General features: G+C 37.7%; 2 protein-coding genes across 3 annotated transcripts in view; one reads left to right on the top strand and one right to left on the bottom strand.

The window, feature by feature from the left end:
• LOC143033273 (uncharacterized) overlaps positions 1-7,692 on the top strand; it is a 62,816-nt gene extending 55,124 nt beyond the window's left edge. Inside the window, exons 3-4 of the mRNA XM_076198516.1 lie at positions 3,836-3,919; positions 5,849-7,692. Of these exons, the coding sequence (XP_076054631.1) occupies positions 3,836-3,919; positions 5,849-6,004 (240 nt within the window). The 3' untranslated portion in view covers positions 6,005-7,692. The remainder of the gene's footprint in view (positions 1-3,835; positions 3,920-5,848) is intronic.
• LOC143033276 (uncharacterized protein KIAA1143 homolog) lies at positions 6,898-19,645 on the bottom strand. 2 transcript variants are annotated; one of them, XM_076198521.1, is made up of 5 exons: positions 19,500-19,645; positions 15,776-15,903; positions 15,503-15,565; positions 11,826-11,931; positions 6,898-8,704 (listed from the first exon to the last, which is right to left on the bottom strand). In XM_076198521.1, the coding sequence occupies exons 2-5, from the start codon at positions 15,890-15,892 to the stop codon at positions 8,505-8,507; spliced, it is 486 nt and encodes a 161-aa protein (XP_076054636.1). In that variant the 5' UTR covers positions 15,893-15,903; positions 19,500-19,645; the 3' UTR covers positions 6,898-8,504. The 2 variants fall into 2 exon arrangements, with proteins under 2 accessions (XP_076054636.1, XP_076054637.1); XM_076198522.1 differs by having other exon boundaries at positions 15,776-15,898; positions 19,500-19,639.
• Positions 19,646-20,138: the final 493 nt, after the last annotated feature.

The following is a 20,138-nucleotide window of genomic DNA, read 5'->3' as shown; positions in this document are numbered from 1 at the left end:
TATATATATATATATATATATATATGTGTGTGTGTGTGTGTGTGTGTGTGTGTGTGTGTGTATTATTGTTTCTTTGTTTCTAGAGTCAGACATTGTCGGCGACATGACGTCACGTGGTACGATGACGCAATGTCGTCTTTGCGTCGAGGGAAAGGTGTGGCTTGATGGAGGAAAGTTAGTCAATTATGGTTGAAAATTGATGGTTGATGACGCCCATTTTGAAGATGCGTTGGCGATGGATGATACAGTAGGAGAGAGCGTCTTTAGGAGACCATTTAGGCCATATTGAGGTTGGTTGAATAAACACGTGGATATATTAGCGATACGTAGAACAAGTTAAATGAAGAAATGCACAGACAAATGAATTAATATAGAGATAAGTATATACAAATACAAAAGTCTTTATTCCCTTACAGTAAATTTTAATTCATTTATTTATAGATTATTTACGACACACATGTACAAATGGTCGAAGATATGAACGAATAACTAATAAATTGATAAAACATACAAACAAGCAAGTAAATAAACATGCTAATCATTCCATTGATGCAAATAACGAAAACAAGGGGAGGAAGTTGGATCCAAGATGGCGGCCATCAGGTGAACGAAAATTATCTTAAATAAAGAAATTATATATATATATATATATATATATATATATATATATGTATATATATATATATATATATATATATATATTCATATATATCAAGAAATTGATAAGATAATTACTTGATTGAAAGATTTGCTAATCATAAAACCCGTAATACTTTGAGCTGTGTTATTCACCGCCACGGTCTTGAACAACGTGTTGGACTCGTGATCGACAGCTGTTACCTTCTTGGATGAGAGCTCATAGCTCGTAAATGGCCTGATCCACGGGTAATGTTACCTTACACAAGCACATGTACGCGCGCGCGCGCACACACACACACACGACTCGACAGCGCAGTGGCAGCGTTCGCTACCGCTGCCATAGTGGTCCGAGTTCGAATCCTGCCCAGGGCTGAATTAATTCCAATATCGCTGCGCTGCAACACGTTACTCCAACTCTCGTGGGCGGGGAGTTGGGTGTGTGTGTGCGTGTAAAGGTCACATCATTACCCATAGATCGGTCATATGTGAGCTCTGAGCTCTCTTTCGGGAGGGAAATAGCTGTCAATCACGAGTCCAATACGTGATCCAAGACCATGGTGAACCATGGTGAATCACACACACAACTCCTTGCCCACAATAGCTGGGATACTGAGGTTGGGTTGAAGTGTGTTTCGATCTCCGTGGTCCTGCCCTCAGCCAAAGAAATAAGGCAAATTAGAGATAAAAAAAAAAAATATATATATATATATATATATATATATATATATATATAATATGTATATATATAATATATATGTATATATATAATAATGTATATATATATATATGTATATATATATATATATGTATATATATATATATATATATATATATATATATATATAACAACCACAATGTACTTTAATTCTAAACCATCAACATCGGGAGACCGAATGGAGGCCGACATCACATGACAAGTGCCGTAGTAACTTACAACTACGCTATCTTGATAGCGTAGTTGCTAAGTTACTACAGCACTTGTTATGTTATTGCTGAGTTCCAGACCACGGCGGAACCGCATTTCAATTTCTGCATGTCGGTCTCCATTCGGTCTCCCGATGTTGATGGCTTAGAATTAAATTGTATTATCTTTTATAAAAATGTATATATGATCCCTGTGACCCATTCAGTGTTTTACATATATATATGTATATATATATATATATATATATATATATATATATATAATATATATAATATTAGTTTTGATAAACCCTCGGAAGTGTGTCACTGCTGGATATGGTTGGAAAGAAATTTTGTTTCAAAGAAGACGAAGAAAAGGGCCTCATGTCGTCGTCCTTGGTGGTGACTGATGACGTCATCTGTTGCGTCACAAGTTTATACGAGTCTCTTGTTTCTCTCTTTTTTACTCTCTTGTATCATTCCGTCGTTCTCATTTCCTCGCCAATCTCCCAACACAATGCCGTCCTATCAATTTCAATAAGATCAACTGCCGGCATTCGTAAGAGAATGTAAGAAAAGCAATTTGAATATTCAAACTTTCTGTAAAAGCTCGACAATTTTCGGTTGACTTATTGTAAATGAGTCTAAATGTATGGCGCAGAATAAAAAAAAATATAGTTTCGTTCTGTCACGAATACCAACTAATTATTTCGAATTATTTAATTGGTATGGGAGGGGCTTTAACGACCAGAACGAAGCCTATTTATGTCGCCAACAAGACTGAAACGGAATGAGTTGCATGAACGAACACTCAACAACGCATTACAAACGACTTGTAATTGTATGCAATGTTGCAATTGCTATCATTACTCTCAAACTACGAGGAGGAGGAGGAAGAGGAAAAGTGTGTGCATTGAAGTGTATTTATATACAACAACAAAATCGTTCATGTGCAAGGGGGCGGAGCTAAGGAGTGACGTCACACCATAGACGACATCAGAGAAAGTCGGAAATGTGACGTCATGTCGACTGTGGGAAAGCTTTGAATAAATATTTGAAGTTGTCGACAAATTTTGTTTACATAGGACTTTGATGTTCTTTTTCTTCTCCCAAATGGTGTCCGTGCACCGTTACTGAAGTGTTTTCGTGTTCTTCAACACCTTCCTTACTGTGACGACCCATTAAACTGAATAAAGTTTGAGTGTAGTCGACATCGCCAGCTTCGTGGTGCATATGCATGTCCAGCATGAGTTACTGACTTGATTCTCGGTCGTTGTGGTGGTGGTGATGGTCGTGATGGTATAGGTGGTAATGATTGTATTGGTATTGGTGGTCGTGGTACTGATCGTAGTGCTAGTGGTGATGGTGGTCGTGGTAGCTGTACTGGTCATAGTTGTGCTATAGTCACTAGTGGTGGTAATGATAGTGGTATTGTCGAATGAAGGCGATAATAATGATCGTGATGATGGTGGGTGGTATTGTGGGATGGCAGTGTTGGTGGGATCGCCGCCCACATGACAGCAACTCATAAGTTAATGTGTATATATTCACATGGTGGATGCAGTGTGGGAGTGCCCTTCCTCGGGTCCGGTTCACTGCGTCGCCTCTGATCCTCTGGCAACCCGACTCCCAAGCCTCAAGTGCGTGTGACAAGGTTGCTGTTGCCGCTACTATTTTTTTTTTATTGTTGTTGTTGTAGTATTTATTATTAATCAAGATTTTTTATCATTATTTTCATTGTAATTTTCAGTATTCTTTTATTGGATTCACTATTATCGTTATTTTATTGGTATTAGGGTTTTTTTTTTTTTTTTTGCCTATACTATAGTCTATATAGAATATTGATTGCACATTTTTATGGGGTAGATACGGGACCTTAATGACACCCCTACGGACCAGAGACACACAGCCATTTTTATGATTGGAAACTAATTTCTAGAACCTAATGACAGGGGACTAGAATACAGCCATCCTGTTCCACTACATACCGCTAAGGGAGACTAAAATTCCCCTGCCCCTAGGCCTCAAAGTGGGTATTATTATAATTACCATTATATCCTCGCTAGGAAGTCCAAGGCCGATGTATTGTTTTCGGTTGAATTTTTTCTTTATTACCGTGCAAAAGAACCCTCAGAAAAAGAAAAAAATACAGTAATTGAATGATAGGCAAGGTCGATGTTAATTGTAGTGCCTATATTTTTTTCAACATTATATTTTATTATTATTTAATTTTGATTTGGTCGCTTCATTTTTTTTTCATTTCTTATTTTATTTATTTATTGCTTCATTGCAGGGGACGCTAAGCAGACGAGAGGAGCCTGTATATGCGACTCCAAACTTTGTCAGGTCAGGAGTAACTCCTCATCTTCACTACATGGTAAGAACTCCCATAAACTCTTCATAACCATTTCCCACTCTCATTTATGGGACATGTAGGGTGCCATGTATTTTTTTTTTCATTGTATTTATTTCTAATGTAGAATACACATCAGTTTTAATTAAGCCTTGTCAAATTTTGGTTATACTCATAGATGATTCCCCAGAAGAGGCCTGTGGTTTTGGTATGGTAGCCAAGACACTGTGTGGCCGGCAGTAGTGCGCTGTATTAATTTTTGCTTTATAATTGAATTTTTGTTTCTGACCTTGCCAGTTGGCTTCAAAGTGAGCAACTGTCTTGGAGTCCACTACCCTATCTGGCAGACTATTTCAGACACTAACCACTCAGTTCGAGAAGAAGTACTTGCGATGATTCAGTCTGGCTCTGGTCTTGAATATTTTCTTTTCATGTCCTATCGTCGCACTGTCTCCCCTCATCCTGAAGAGACCCTCGGTACAGTCTTTATCATACTTGTTGGTAATAATATTAAAAGTTTCAGTTTGATCTCCTCTGGATATCCTGTGTGTCAGGGTAGGCAGATCTAGTTTCTTCAGCCTCCTTTCATAAGGTAGTTCTTTAGACACGGTAGCATTTTTGTTGCTCTTCTTTGCACGATTTTTAGTGCTTCAATGTCCTTAATAAGATATGGGCACCATACCTGGTTGGCATACTCTACTTGTGGCCTGACCAAGGCAGTGAAGAGAGGTTTAAAAACTGTTGGTTCCGGGTGTGCAAAAGTTATTCTAATACGACCAACAATCTTGTTGGCATTGTTTATCTTCTCAGCCAGATGATCAGAGATAGTAAGTTGTCATCAATGACTACCCCAATATCTTTTTCTGTTCTGGTTTTACTGATCTTATTGTACATGGTATAGCCATAATCTTGTACCTTAGTGTTGCCAATTCTCATATATTTACTTTTCTTGGGATGGAAACTTAACAGCCATTTTTCTGTCCAATTCCGGTCACACACAACAATATCAAAGTCCTGCCACTCATATATTACCTCCGAAAGAGACACGAGACTCCCCATCTACTCAAAACAAGAATGCTGGTCACCTTTAACTTGTACTCTATATCCTTTTCTGCTACGTTCCTCAACTATTCCGTCTTTATCACCTCCTCTATGACTCCGCCTCTTCAAAGTGGTATTATCTCACCAAGGATAGAAACGCTGGTCCTCCTGCAGCTTTATGCAGTCTTCAGCATCCTGTATCCTCCTGAACACCTTAATGTCATCAGCATACAGGAACACCTCACTGTTATGTTTGACTGTATCAGGCAAATCATTTATAAAAAGAACAAATAACAAAGGTCCCAATACCGAACCTCGGGGAACTCCACTTGTTACTTCCTTCCAGTCTGTCTCTCCATTCACTAAAACCCTCTGCCTTCTCCCATTTAAAAAGCTCTGGATCCATTTCAGTAGTTTTCCTTGTATGTTGTGGCTCGCCACCTTTTCAATCAATCTTCTGGATGGTACCTGGTCAAACACCTTCATAAAATCACAATAGACTACATCTACTGCCATCCAGGGCATCTGCCCAGTTGTCCAACACCTTTATAAGTTGTAGTACTGTTGACCTGCCAGATATAAATCCATACTGTCTCTTACTAAACATTTTATTTTCTTTCATATGGGTTATTTTTTCTTCCCTCACCAATGATTCCACGAGTTGACAAATAACGCCTGTGAGGCTGACTGGTCTATAGTTCCCTGGATCTTTCTTGTTTCCTTTCTTGAATATGGCAGTAATGTACTGAATGTACTGTAATTTTTTTTTCTTCTCATTATTATTATTATTATTGTTAATCAAGTGCACACACTATGTACATGTATGTCCACAGGTCTTTCTTACATTAAGTATTTCAATATTGAAAGTTATGTTCAAAGGGATTAATGAGTAAATATGTATTGCTGTTTCAGTGCTCCGATTTGCTACAAAGAAGAGGTTCTGGGCAGGATGATGAGCGGAAAGGCGATGGAAAAGGATGGCCAAACATAATATCCCTGTGGAAGAGAGATTTTCGTCAGAGCTGTCGTCATGTCCAAAACAAGATTAAGAAGACTGTTGCACGATAGTCGGGAGGAGCTCTTCTCCTAACCCTCCAAGGTTCCTCTAAAGTCAAATACAGAACAAAGTCGTTAAAGAGATCGCTTTGCCTGAAAGGGTTGAAAAATTCTTCAACCTTTTGTTGGCGAGAGGATTTTGTAAATCCAGATAAATCGAGGAAATAAAAATAAAAAAACCTGGAAACGGCCAGAATAAAAGTGATCACTCAGCTTGTAATTGATGTACTCTACAAACTACTGTATTAGAGTCAAACGTGCGAACTGAGCAATTGTTTGTTTACCATGAGTGTATGTTGATGACAGTACCTGTGATATAACATCAACAGCTGTAAAACATCATCGTTTGTCATACCAGATCCTTTCCGTTGTTACGATGTTTAACTGTGATGTTTAGACTGTATCGTATATGCACTAACAAACTGGAATGTGTTAATTACTGACTGCCAAGCAGTGCTTTAGGCCAGATAAATATTTTTATTACATTACGAATGTTACGACTGTGCTATGCTCTTTATAAGCGTGGGTGGTTAAGGAAATAAATGAAGCCAAAGAAGTATTGCAAGAACTCTGTATACTTGTTACGTACTTACCAGCTCATAACTAATATATTTACACTGAGGTATGGGCATCAAGTGTTTTTTGTTACTACTAAGTAGTTTACGAGTCAGGATTTAGAATTTATTTTTTAAGTTAGTGTACAGTATTGGTGTAAAACACACATACACACAAACAAGCATAGCTCCTTTCCTGTATAATTACGAAAAACAAACATACAGTACACATGTGAATAAGGAGTATAGGCCTGTGATTAATTTCAGTCGAAGATTTTACCAATTTTTATAAACAACTGTTTAGAGCAGTAGTGGATATTTTGTATTGGTATCCTTTTTTATTATTATTACTATTATTATTATAATTATTATTATGTTGGGATTGACCTGGGTGCGTTTTGATTTTAGTGAATGCTTTGAGCATAGACGATGCATCTTGCTTTAGATCAATGAGTGCTTACCGGAATCTAAGTCATAGAAATCGCTTCCTCCATACAATTTCATGTTGGATGAAAAACTAGTAAAATGGCTTTACATATTTGTAGAAAAAATAAAAATAAAAAAATGAAAAACAGACATTGGGCAAGATGACAAAATGTGTGATCAAGAAAAACAGTCGCTAAGGCACCATGGTGTCGGTTGAGCAAGCCCTCAATTTTTTAATAATTTTGATTTTAGAATATCAAAGAAAGGTAAAACTATTGAATTATGAAGGGAAAAAATATATATATGCAAGGGAAGAGAGGGGAAAAGTATACAAGACACAAGCCCTCAATTTTTTTTAACAATTCTGATTTTAAAATATCAAAGAAATGTAAAACTATTGAATTATTAAGGGAAAAAATATATATATATGCAAGGGAAGAGAGGGAAAAGTATACAAGACATAGAGCAGAACGAGGAAATACAGGAAAGGAGCACAAACACCAATTGATCATTCCATTGCCCTGGTTTTCTCTTGCAAATTTAGGGAAATTAAAATTAATTTACAGACAAAATGTTCGGGACATAAAAAAAAGTAAGAAACTTGGTAACAAGGGTGTAAAGAGGAAGAATTATGTAAATATTGAGAATCAGGAAGTGGTAGGTAATCTGAGAAGATTATGTATGTATTGCAGATATATGTCAAATAAAACTGGCATCGAATACGTCTTTTTCTATGCCCATGAGTGTCCGTAGTTCTTGGTTTCGATCTCCTTTCCAGGTTTGAATCCCATGGTTACTGGAGACCTACTTACCCTGGAAACCTGAACACAGAGGGCAAAGGTGACAGCTATGTGCTGACAAGCATAAGTGCCTCCGATATTTTAGTATCTAATAGAAAGGAATATTCAGTGGTATTCTTAAAAAAAAAATTATTTCCTTATATAAATCCTTGGAAGGGAAAGATTTTTTTAAGAATACCAGTGGTATTCTTAAAAAAAATTCCTTATAAATTCTTGGAAGGAAAATTTTCTTAATACCACTGTAAGAATCTTACAGTGGTATTCTTAAAAAAATATATTTTCTTATATAAATCCTTGGGAGGGAAAGATATTTTTTAAGAATACCTGTGGTATTCTTAAAAAAAAAAAAAATCTTATATAAATCCTTGGAAGGAAAAGAATTTTTTTAAGAATACCACTGTAAGAATCTTACGGTGGTATTCTTAAAAAATGTTCTTTACTTACATAAATCCTTGGAAGGGAAAGAATTTTTTTAAGAATACCACTATAAGAATCTTAGTGGTATTCTTAAAAAAAAAAAATATTTTCTTATATAAATCCTTGGAAGAGAAAGAATTTGTTTTTAAGAATACCACAGATAGAGAAGTTGAGGAGAGTGGATAAGGAATGTTGGGATAATAACAAGTGAGATCTGGGACAACAGATCCAGGCCTGCTCGAAGACAATAGGATAAAGATACCTCAATTTGTAAAAATCCTTCTAATACTACAAATACAGTATATGTGACCTCTCTTAGTCTTCATCCTCCTCCTCCTCATCATCAAAAGACAATAATTTCTTATTTTGAACACCCTTATCCTTTTCTTTTTTGTCTTTTCTGTCAGAAGTGTTCGTACCACTCTTGTGTTTCTTCGTTGAACTCTTTAAGGATTTATCTTCTGAGCTTCGTTTGGTTGGTTTCTTAAAAATAATTTTTCCATCTTCAGGAGGTTCTGCAACAATTAATGAAGATGAGAGTCCCATTCTTAATCAATTACCCTATTGATAAAGTATAAAAAAAATACATACATACATATACCAAAGGCTTTTTCCCCCTTTCATGTGGGGTAGCCAAATAGAAAAAGGCATAGAAATCACTCCCACCCATTTCATTTCCCATATATTCCACTCCCCTCCACCCTCCTATCTTGGCACCTCCTGGATGACAGGTCATCCCTGCATCCTGTCCACTGCCCTGGGTCAGAAGCAGTGTCACAAGACACAGCAAGGCCACTTCATAAATTCAGCGACCCCCCTCTCCGTCCCCTCATGAAGAAAAGGAGAAGATGGGGAGAAATCCCTTCGGGGTGCATCAAATTTTTTCTCATACAGACTTCCTCACCCACATCCCCCACACACTCCCCCTCATGCATCACAGCCTCATCTATACACAACCCTTCTCCATTCACCCCTATCTTCTGTCCTCTCCCATCCTTCCTCTACAGACATTCCTCTCTTTTGTAAAGGTCCTTTCACCCCATCCATCCATCTCATCCTAGGACACCCCCTCATATTCACTCCTTCCACCTCCGCCTTCCACACTTCTTTTACTAATATTTCTTCACTCATTCTTTCCATGTGTCCAAACCATCCTAATACTCTTTCATCAACCCTATCTCCCAGCTCCCTTTCCACCCCTGTTCTCCTCCTCACCTCCTCATTTCTCACTCTATCTAGCCTAGTAACCCATATCATACTTCTCAGACATTTCAAAAAAATAAAAAAGATAAAAAGGATAAAAAATAAATAAACAAAAAATATAAAAAAATAATTTTTCCATCTTCAGGAGGTTCTGCAACAATTAATAGAGATGAGTGTCCCATTCTTAATCAATTACCCTAATGATAGTGTCTAAAAAAAATACATACATACATATACCAAGGCTTTTTCCCCCTTACAAGGGAGGTAGCCAAAAAGGGAAAGGCATAAAAACACTCCCACCCATTTCATCCCTACATACACTCCACACCCCTCCCACCCTCCCTCTCATCTGAGCACCTCCTGGATGACGGGTCATCCCTGCACCCTGCCCACCGCCCTGGGTCAGAAGCAGTGTCGCAAGACACAGCACATCCACAGCAAGGCCGCTTCATTTAATCAGCGACCCCCCCTCTCCGTCCCCCCTTGCATATAAGGAGAGGACGGGGAGAAATCCCTTCGGGCTGCGTCAAAATTTACTCACACATACTACCCCACCCCCCCACCCCCCTGCCCATTCCTCCTCATGCAATCACAACATCATCCATATACAACCATTCTCCACTCACCAAAAAAAAATAAATAAATAAATAAAGATAGAAAAATAATTTTTCCATCTTCAGGAGGTTCTGCAACAATTAATGGAGATGAGCATCCTACTCCTAATCAATTACCCTACTGATAAAGTATCTAAGAAAAAAAAAAAAAAGATAAATAATAATGAAAAAATAAAAAAGATACAAAAATTATTTTTCCATCTTCGGGTGGTTCTGCCACAATTAATGGAGCTGAGCGTCCTACTCCTAATCAATTACCCTGTTGATACGGTATTTACACAAACTACAGCTCTGAAGAACCACATATAATTACACTTTCACAACTTGATATGTACATTCACACATACCAAGAAGGCTTTCCTCCTTGTACATTTCATAATTTTTTTTTCTTCAATATTTATCATACTTTTGTCTTTCTTTCCACAAACTCCATCATCAACTGCTTTAGTCAACCCTCTGGCTCAGCCACAAGTGCAGTGTCGTCCGCAAACAACTGGCTTGCTTTCTACTCCCCTCTACTCTCACTCACCAACTCAAAACTCTTGTTCTAGTAGCCTTGCATATACCTCCTTCACTATTTCACCCATATATACATATTGAACACCCATGGTAATGTTAAACAACCTTGGCATAGCCCCACCTTCACTTCAAAAAGAAAAAGGAGAATTACAGAAGAGACCTGAAAAAGAACAGCTTTCCCCACAGAGTGGTGGATGTATGGAACAAATTAGATGGAAAAACAGTGTGTGGAAAAACAATACAAGAATTGCAGAGTAAACTAGATATGGAGAGATACAAAGAGGGGACACCACGAGCTTAGCTCCCCTTCCTGTAAAATACAACTAGGTAAATTCACACAAGTTCTATTACTCGTGTAAAATTTCCGACTGCCCTCCTCTTCCCATAAATCTAGAACACATCCCCTTAGAGGTGGTTTACACGGTCTAACAGTTTGTCGAACGCGGTTCAACAGACACGTGTTTAAAGTGATGTGTGAACGGGGTATTTGGTTGTCGAACACGTTGGTTAAACCCCAAATACCTGTTCACACATCACTTTAAACACGTGTCTGTCGAACCATTAGATCGTGTAAACTCCCTCTTAGACTTCTGCGAATCCTGTCATACATCACCTCCAAATCCATGAAAACACAAAAATTAACCTTACTCTATCAAATGCTTTTCATATATCTCTTTTATTATGAAAATTTGATCTACATACCCTCTTCCTTTCCTAAACCTACACTGCTCTTCCCAATTATCCCTCCATTTACCTCCTAACCCTCTGAATGAATGCCCTCTCAAATGCCTTACTGACTACGCTTAACGGACTAATTTTTCTAAAATTACTACATTCATACTTATCCCCTTTACAGCTACACAAAATCTATTTAATTAATTAACCCACAGCCATACCCAGTGATTATGACTGGGTTTCCAGGGTCATGAGAGGCAAGGCAACGGATTGAAAATTTATTCTCAGGGTCATCAATCTCCAATATGAGAGACCCAGGCCAATGGATTAACCACTTCAGTACAAGTCAAATTCTTGCACGCAGCATTGGTTGCCATATGTACAATGCATCACACTACTCATTTTCTTTTAGTCTGAGTAATAATAAACAAAGAATGTGATCAAACCAGTTCACAGAATATGGGGGTAACTCATGTACAACTACAAAAAATATATATATAATCAAGATGCCGATTCCGGCATCCTCCTGTACCCACTCGCTCCTCATGACACCTATGTAGGTGTCATCATACCAAAGTGGTTAAATGGTTGGTACTCATCCAAAGAACAATGTAAACAAACTAACCGTCATCTTCCTTCTTTTCATCTTCGTCCAGATCTGGAAGTTTTCCTTCCTCCTTAAGTCTTTCGTAGTCATGCTGCGTTAAGTCGCCTGGCTTCAAACTGACAATCTGCAAAATAATATACAAAATTTCTTTTCAAATACCATAATTTATTTTACCTATAAGAGGAATTCCCAACTGATGGGTCACAAACCCCTATGGTTTGTGAAAGATTAAACAGGATCACAAAGCCTTGCTTGAAGCTGCTTCGGAGAATCTTTGAACATATTGCACATACATATACCAAAGGCTTTTTTCCCCCTTACATGGGAGGTAGCTAAAAGACAAAGGCACAGAAACCACTCCCACCCATTCCATCCCCTACATACTCCATGGAATGGGTGGGAGTGGTTTCTGTGCCTTTGTCGTTTGGCTACCTCCCGTGTGAGGGGGAAAAAAAGCCTTTGTTATATGTATGTATGTACAATAAGTTCAAAGATTCTCCAAAGCAGCCTCAAGCAAGGCTTTCTGATCCCATTCAGTCTTTCACGACCCCTTGGGGTCCATGATTATTCTTTAAGCATTTATATTACTTTTGTTTGTGTTTTTGTGCAAATATGTGTTTTAATCATTATTCTTGTAATACCACATTAATATCTATTCACAGCAAAAAAATGTATAAAACAAACTCCTAACAACAGAGGGTTGCATGGATTTCGAGATTTTAGGAAAGGGATTGCGAGTGTAAAAATCATTGAGAACCACTGACCCATAACATTTCATCATACTTAACTTTCAAACATCAAGTCAGTAACAAGTACATACATACATATACCAAAGGCTTTTTCCCCACTTATAAGGGAGGTAGCCAAAAATCAAAGGCATAAAAACCACTCCCACTCAGTAACAAGTAATTTCAGTAAAATTTAATTTCGTATCAAGGACCTATAGCAACAAGTCTAATAATAATACAGTGAGTCCTCCTTATACAATAATTCTTTATCCAGAAAATTCACAGTTATGGTATTTGGTAATTACTACCCTCGAATCTATTTACGGTATTTTCATGTCTGTAGGGGTGACTTTCGACGTGCTGGAACACATATCCTATAATTACATGTTATAATGGGTTTGGTATACGGTAATATCAATTTGCTGTAAGGTTTTCAGGAATGCATATGTACCATATAACTAGGACTTATTGTATATACATACATACATCTACCAAGGCTTTTTCCCCCTTACAAGGGAGGTAGCCAAAAAGAAAAAGGCATAATATAATTCCCACCTATTCCATCCCTAAATACACTCCACTCCCCTCCACCCTCCCTCTTATCTTAGCACCTCCTGGATGACGGGTCATCCCTGCACCTTGTCCACTGCCCTGGGTCAGAGGCAGTGTCACAAGGCACAGCACATCCACAGCAAGGATGCTTCATTAAATCGGCAACCCCCCCTCTCCGTCCCTCCCTGCATAAAAGGAGAAGATGGGGAGAAATCCCTTCGGGCTGCATCAAATTTTGCTCACACATACTACCTCAACCCCCATCCCCCCACCCATTCCACCTCACGCATCACAACATCATCCATATACAACTGTATATAAATACATACATAAATACATAGACATACCAAGGGCTTTTCCCTCCTTACAAGGAAGGTAGCTAAAGTCAAAAGGCATAATTCCATTCCCATCCACTACTGGATGATGGGTCATCCCTGCATCTCACCCATTGTCCTGGGTCAGAAGCAATGCAGCAAGACACAGTGCATCCACAGCAAGGCCACTTCATTTAATCAGCAATACCCTTCTCCATCCCCTCATGCAGTAACATGGAGAAATCCCTTCAGGCTACATCAAAAATATAATTCATACAAAACCACTCCCTAATCCCTACCCAATCCCTTCCATGTATCACAGTTAACCAGCCATTCTCCACTCACCCCTATCTTCTGTCCTCTCCCATCCTTCCTCAACAGACTTTCCCCTCTTGCTCAATACCTTTTTACCCCCATCCATCCACCTCATCCTTGGTCATCCCCTCATGTTCACTCCATCCTCCTCTGCCTTCCACACTTCTTTTATTAATCTTTCTTCATTCATTCTTTCAACGTGTCCAAACCATCCCAATACTTTTTTTATCAACCCTATATCCCAACTCCTTTCCCACCCATAATCTCCTCCTCATCTCCTCATTTCTCAGTCTATCCAGCCTCATAACCCCTACCATACTTCTCAGACATTCAACCCCAAACACATTTAAACTCATCTTGTCTTATGTTCCATGTCTCTGCTCCATTCAGTGCTGTCAGCACAATCACCACTTCATACAATCTCCTTTTAGCATCCATTCCCAAATGTCTATTTCTCATTACACATTTTAATCTCCTAAAGCACCTGCTTCTCTCAATCTACAATCTACTTCCACTCCTCCATTTCCTGCCACATGTGACCCCAAGTATCTAAACCTATCCACTTCCTCCAGCCTCCCTCCTTTAATAATTACTTCCAAATTGTTTCCATCCTCTCCCCTTATATACATACATATACAAAAAGGTCTTTTCCCCCTTACATGGGAGATGGCCAAGTCAAAGTATATACCCACCCTTCACCCATCCCACACCCAACCAAAAACTCATTCCGACTCCCCCATACATCAACCCTACAAAAAAAAAAAAAAAAAAAAAAAAAATCAATCAATCAATCAATAAATAAATAAAAAATCCCTCACCAAGAAAGGACAAAACAATTATCATATTTAGCTTTGAACTCATGAAATGTTTGAGTTCTTATAGCCTAAGCTCAAACAGTACATGAGTTCAAATCTAAATATGATACTTGGAAATCAAGGATATTGATTAAGTTCGAACTGTACGTGAATTCAAAGCTAGGTTTGATCAAATAATTAGAGAATAGTTGGGACTCAATGAACACTGCTCCTTTCCTGTATACTACAATTGAGTCAATAAATGATACAATCACCACAAACAGGACACCAAACACCTCATTTTACATTGTCACAATCAAAGCTTACCCAGACAACAACACAATATCTCTTCTATGAGAGATTCATGGACCAATCCAATGGTTGTTGCCGGTTACCTGGGGGCTGTGGGTCTCCTGCAAGAGAGACCTGGGGCAGAGGATTGATTGGTTGATAGTGCGAGTTAGTTTTTACATCACTACCCAGAGCAGTGGACAAGATGCAGGGATAACCCATCATTCAGGAGGAGCCAAGATGAGAGGGAGGGAAGAGGGGAGTGGCGTATGTAGGGGATGGGGATGGAATGGGTAAGAATGGTTTCTATGCTTTTGTCTTTTGGCTACCTCCCGTGTAAGGGGGAAAAAAGCCTTTGTTATATGTAAGAAAAGGAGGACACCAGTTACCAGTTGTCAGTTATCCTAATGTGAAAAGGCAAAGGAGAAATAAATTAAAGTGATGGAGCTCCTGGGCTCAGTTTAGAGACTAAATGCCAGTCCTTGGGGTTGCACCTCTGAGTGGAGGTGTGTTATGGACCTAGTTATGGACCAAAAGGTCTCCTGTCAGCATGCTTCTCCTTTGTAATCTTTTGTATTAATTGGATTTTGACTGGCGGTAGAGAGTTTATTCTCTGATGTGCTTCTCCCACAACCGCCATACGCAGCTACCATCATTCATCCTTCAAGATGCAAGAAGTTTAAACCATAAAGAAGAATTACCTGAGGGAGTTCATCATCTTTATCCTCGAGATCTTCTGCTGTAGCACCAGGCATTTCTGCAAACTGTGGAACAAAACTGCATTTTGGTAACACTTCAAATAATCACAAAACTCCATCACTTTTAACAAGTAGTAAGATTCTATATATTTAATCACCAAAAATTAAAATAATATGTTATATAACAATCCAAACCAATTCTTGTAATACTTAAAGACCATCTCAACAGTACACTAAAGAAATGAAAAACTGCTCATGTATAAATATTCATCTGACCTTGTCATTGATTGGTTCCGACTTGTAGCCCACTTTCTCCTTAAAGCGTCTCAAAAAGGCAGGTTCTTCTGGTTTGATGTAAGAAACACCGGTTCGCTTCCCAGTCCATTTTGCCATCTTTATCTATGCTGGAATACGAAAGACAGTTTAGAAAATGATACAAGAATACCTCAAACAATCTATCAATGTATACTGTATAAATTACTAATATATCTACCTTCCATATTATTAAAAAAATAATAATAAAAAAATAAATAAAATCAAATAAAGTTATACAATTCAAATTATAAAAATTGAGCATTCTAAAGGCTAGCAAGTTATTGTTCAATTATCAAAACATTACAGGAACTGCAATATTATATATCTCATTATTCTGATAGTCTCAATTGCATTTTGAAGAAGTATGTTCCTGAAATTATCTACTACTGTGAGGCTGATCCACATCTATCTATAAAGGTTTTTTTTTTCCATCACCTATTGTACCAAGCTCCTTTCATTCATGCATTCATCCAGCCTTGTTCTAACAATCCAAAGATTCATTCTCCACTATTGCTCAAGGTAAACTACTAAAGATATCAACCACCCCAACAATCTATGAATTAAAAAGTTTCATTAACATCTTCAATACAAGTCAAATTCTCACATGCAGCACTGGATGCCTAATGTATGATGCATCACACTACTTGCATTATAGAATATGAAGTCACTGCTGTATTACTCATTCTCTTTCACTCTGAGTAATAATAAACACAGAAAACATGATCAAACCAGTTCACAGAATTCGGGGGTCACTCGGGTACAACTACAAAATAAATATAATCAAGATGCTGACACCCTCGTACGCCCACTCACATCTCATGATGCCTATGTAGGGCGTAATTGTATCAATGAGATTAATATTTGAACATCATTAAAATATGCAAGAATAAGAAGGAAAATCCTCTTGCACTGTTTAACATAGACACACCATGTACACCATCTTGATACTGGGCATGGCACATGCTCAAGTGTGTTTATATGATAGAATGAAAGATATCACAGCAATTTAGTCAATGAAGATTAAAAAATAAAAAATAAATAATTTATATTCTACTCTATTTTGGTTGATAAAAAAAATACATGCATAAGACACATGAGATAGCATATAAGTTTGTGGTTTTAAGTGCTATTAATTTTTTTTTCTTTCTTTTTTAGAACCAATTAATTTGTTGATCCTGGTTTCTTGCAGAAGATTTGTGACCTCCTGGAATTCAGTAACAGCCTCTGGGCATGACCATATGTCACTTAGAGAAGAGCTATCTTTTTTATAATATAATAAATCATAATAATATAATAAATAAATATATATAATAAATTTCACAAAAATTTTCATATTCATTTTTCAATATGGCCACCTTTCAAGTTTCAACACTTTGTCTAATAATCCTGAAGTTTCTGGAGTCCTGCCTTGTAAAAGAGAGAATGTTTTATTTTGGCCCTCCACGCAATGGTTCACAGTATCAATGTCACTGTCAGTGGCAAATTAACACCCAGTTAATTCATTTTTCAATTCAGTAAACAGGTAAACATCTGATGGGGCAAAATCTGATGAGCTAAATGGATGTCCAACAAGTTCAAAGCCACAATCTTGAAAAGCAGTAAGGGCCGCAACTAATTTGTGAGTTAGTGCATCATCTTGGTGGGAAAATATCCCTAAAGTCAGCTTCCCATAGTGACTTTTCTTAATTTTCTTTCACAGCTTTGTCAATAAGCATTGTAGGCACCTATGAGAATTTGATCTTTTCTGAGATAACCTATAAAAAGAACACTTTCTTAATCTCAAACATAAGAGGCCTGCGAAAGAAAGTCCATAAGCAGCTGCTCTCAGAGACTGAAGACGATCTGGATGGAAAGTGTCACCTGTACTGGCCTCAGACTTTTCAATTGTCTCCTAAGAGAAATAAGGGAGTCAGGATAAGGGAGTCGGGATAACGGGAGTCAGGATGGAGGATTTCAAGAGGAGGCTAAACAGACTTCTAGACAACAGTCCCCAGACTGGCCATGGTGTTAATACCAAAATCTACAAGATAAAATAGAAACCCTGATGAGTATTTTATTTTTATTTATTTATTTATTTTTTTATTTTATTTTATTTTTTTAATGGACAAAATCACTCACTGTGCAATTATATGGCAATATGCTACTTCCTCATCAAAGAGTTAATCCAGGAGCACATGGTGGCTATACTAGGGGACAATGCTCCCTCTTACACTCAGTACGATTAGGAAAATGACTGGTGAATTTGAATTGGATATAGTAAGCTTGGAAGATGACTTGTCTTATAAGTTTTAGTGTACTGGTAACTGGAATAGGTCTGCGGGTCTCACTAATTGCCGAACAAACAAAACCGAGAAAAGCCGAACAAAACAACAAAACCCAAACAAGGATGGGTTTTGCTCAAATGCACACTTCTATATATATATATATATGGTTGCATTATTTGAACTATTTTCTTTAAAATGTGTGATTTCCATGTAATATGATCAAAGAGAACTTATAGTTTTATCCTCTGCAATTTTACCGACCCCAGCTACGATTCGTCCAGCCCGCCGTCTATGATCACTGGTGGTATGGATCAAACTACACTCTTTTAAGTTTCTTACTGTTGTGTTATTAGTGTAATAGACTGCATATAGTTGAATTATTTAAACTCTTTTCTTTAAAATGTGTGATTTTCATGTAATTTAACACAACATTAAGAAACTAAAGAGTGTAGTTTGATCCATACCACCAGTGATCATAGACGGCGGGCTGGACGAATCGTAGCTGTGTTCGGTAATTTTGCAGAGGATAAAAACGTAAGTTCTCTTTGATCATATTACATGGAAATCACACATTTTAAAGAAAATAGTTCAAATAATGCAACCATATATATATAGAAGTGTGCATTTGAGCAAAACCCATCCTTGTTTGGGTTTTGTTGTTTTGTTCGGCTTTTCTCGGTTTGTTCGGCAATTAGTGAGACCGGGTCTGCGATCAAATTTGTTGCTGCTTCTTGTGAGGTTGACCTTGGGCCTGTAGGATTGGAGGCTCATCTGGGATGTTGTTCAGGAATCTGTCTAGCCTCCTGCTCACAGCATCTGTGCTGACTCCAGTTAGGTCCTTTATCTCCCTTGGGAGACAGTTAAAGAGTCTGGGCCTAGCATAGGTGAAGCTTTCCACCTGGATTGTCTTCAGTCGTTGGGAGCAGCTGCATATGGTCCTTTCACAGGTCCTACCAAACCTGGGGTGGTGTTTCTCTTTGCTTTGACACCACCTCCATTTTGTGATGCATTAGGTACTGTGCCTCCCAGGACTTTCCAGACATAAATCAATATATCTCTGCAGTAAATAGAGGTTGAGGACTTTCAGGTTTTCCCAGTTGTTCAGAATTCCCTACAAACCTCCCTGTGAATACCCTCTCACCTCTGGTCCTGTTCAACTTCATGTATCTACTTGACTTAAACTAAGTTTGTGTGGAGACCATAGCATACATACTCCAGCTTTGACAATACTACTCTGAGTGAATAATTCTGGGAGTTTTGTAGCTCATGTCATTGTTCAACCTTCTATCTTATGTTTATTCTCGGCCCTACCAGAAGGATCGAAATGTCCTTTGACAGGTTTTGTTATTTCTTTCCTTAATCAATTTAATTATCTCTCTTACTTTCAGGCAATGAATATATCAGCTGCAAAATATGCTCACCTTCTCCTTATTCTTGAGGGAGGTTAATCTAAATATTGTATATGTAGCACTGGAAAATTATAATTATCGTGTAGTTATTTTAAAATTTGTAACCTTTTCTAACATTCTTTGCTTGATGACGTCATGATGTAAACATACTTCATTTATAGAAAGATATTTCGCTTACATTGTCTTTTTTTCGCTTACAGTCTCCTGTAGTGTAGCAGTGGAAGCTTACCTATTATTTCACACATATTTTGGGATCATTCTTATACGACCACTAGATGAATATATTCACATACTTTCTGTTCTGAAAACACAGCTGTTTCCATAAATCTAATGAGACACATAATAAATTGTCATTATCTATCGATTCAGAGTAAATAACATAATCATATGATTAAGAGTGTTGCTTATGTAGCAATACGCCTACCTCTTTGTATTGAGTACATATGCAACCTAGCATACATTAGGAGTTAGGTCGACAAATGTTGAAATATAAGGAACTGTGTATCTAACATAATGCTATTATTGACATCATTATTTATCATAAAACAGGCATTTTTCGTATTGCATATGAATGATCAGTAGTATATATATTTATAGGATTTCACGAAGCAATTCATTATATGGTATACATTGTAGTCTGTAATGATCCAT

The sequence above is a fragment of the Oratosquilla oratoria genome, chromosome 15 (assembly GCF_046742065.1).
Source record: "Oratosquilla oratoria isolate Oo_2021 chromosome 15, ASM4674206v1, whole genome shotgun sequence".
NCBI classification, from domain to species: domain Eukaryota; kingdom Metazoa; phylum Arthropoda; class Malacostraca; order Stomatopoda; family Squillidae; genus Oratosquilla; species Oratosquilla oratoria.
This window is presented reverse-complemented; position numbering and strand designations above follow the sequence as displayed.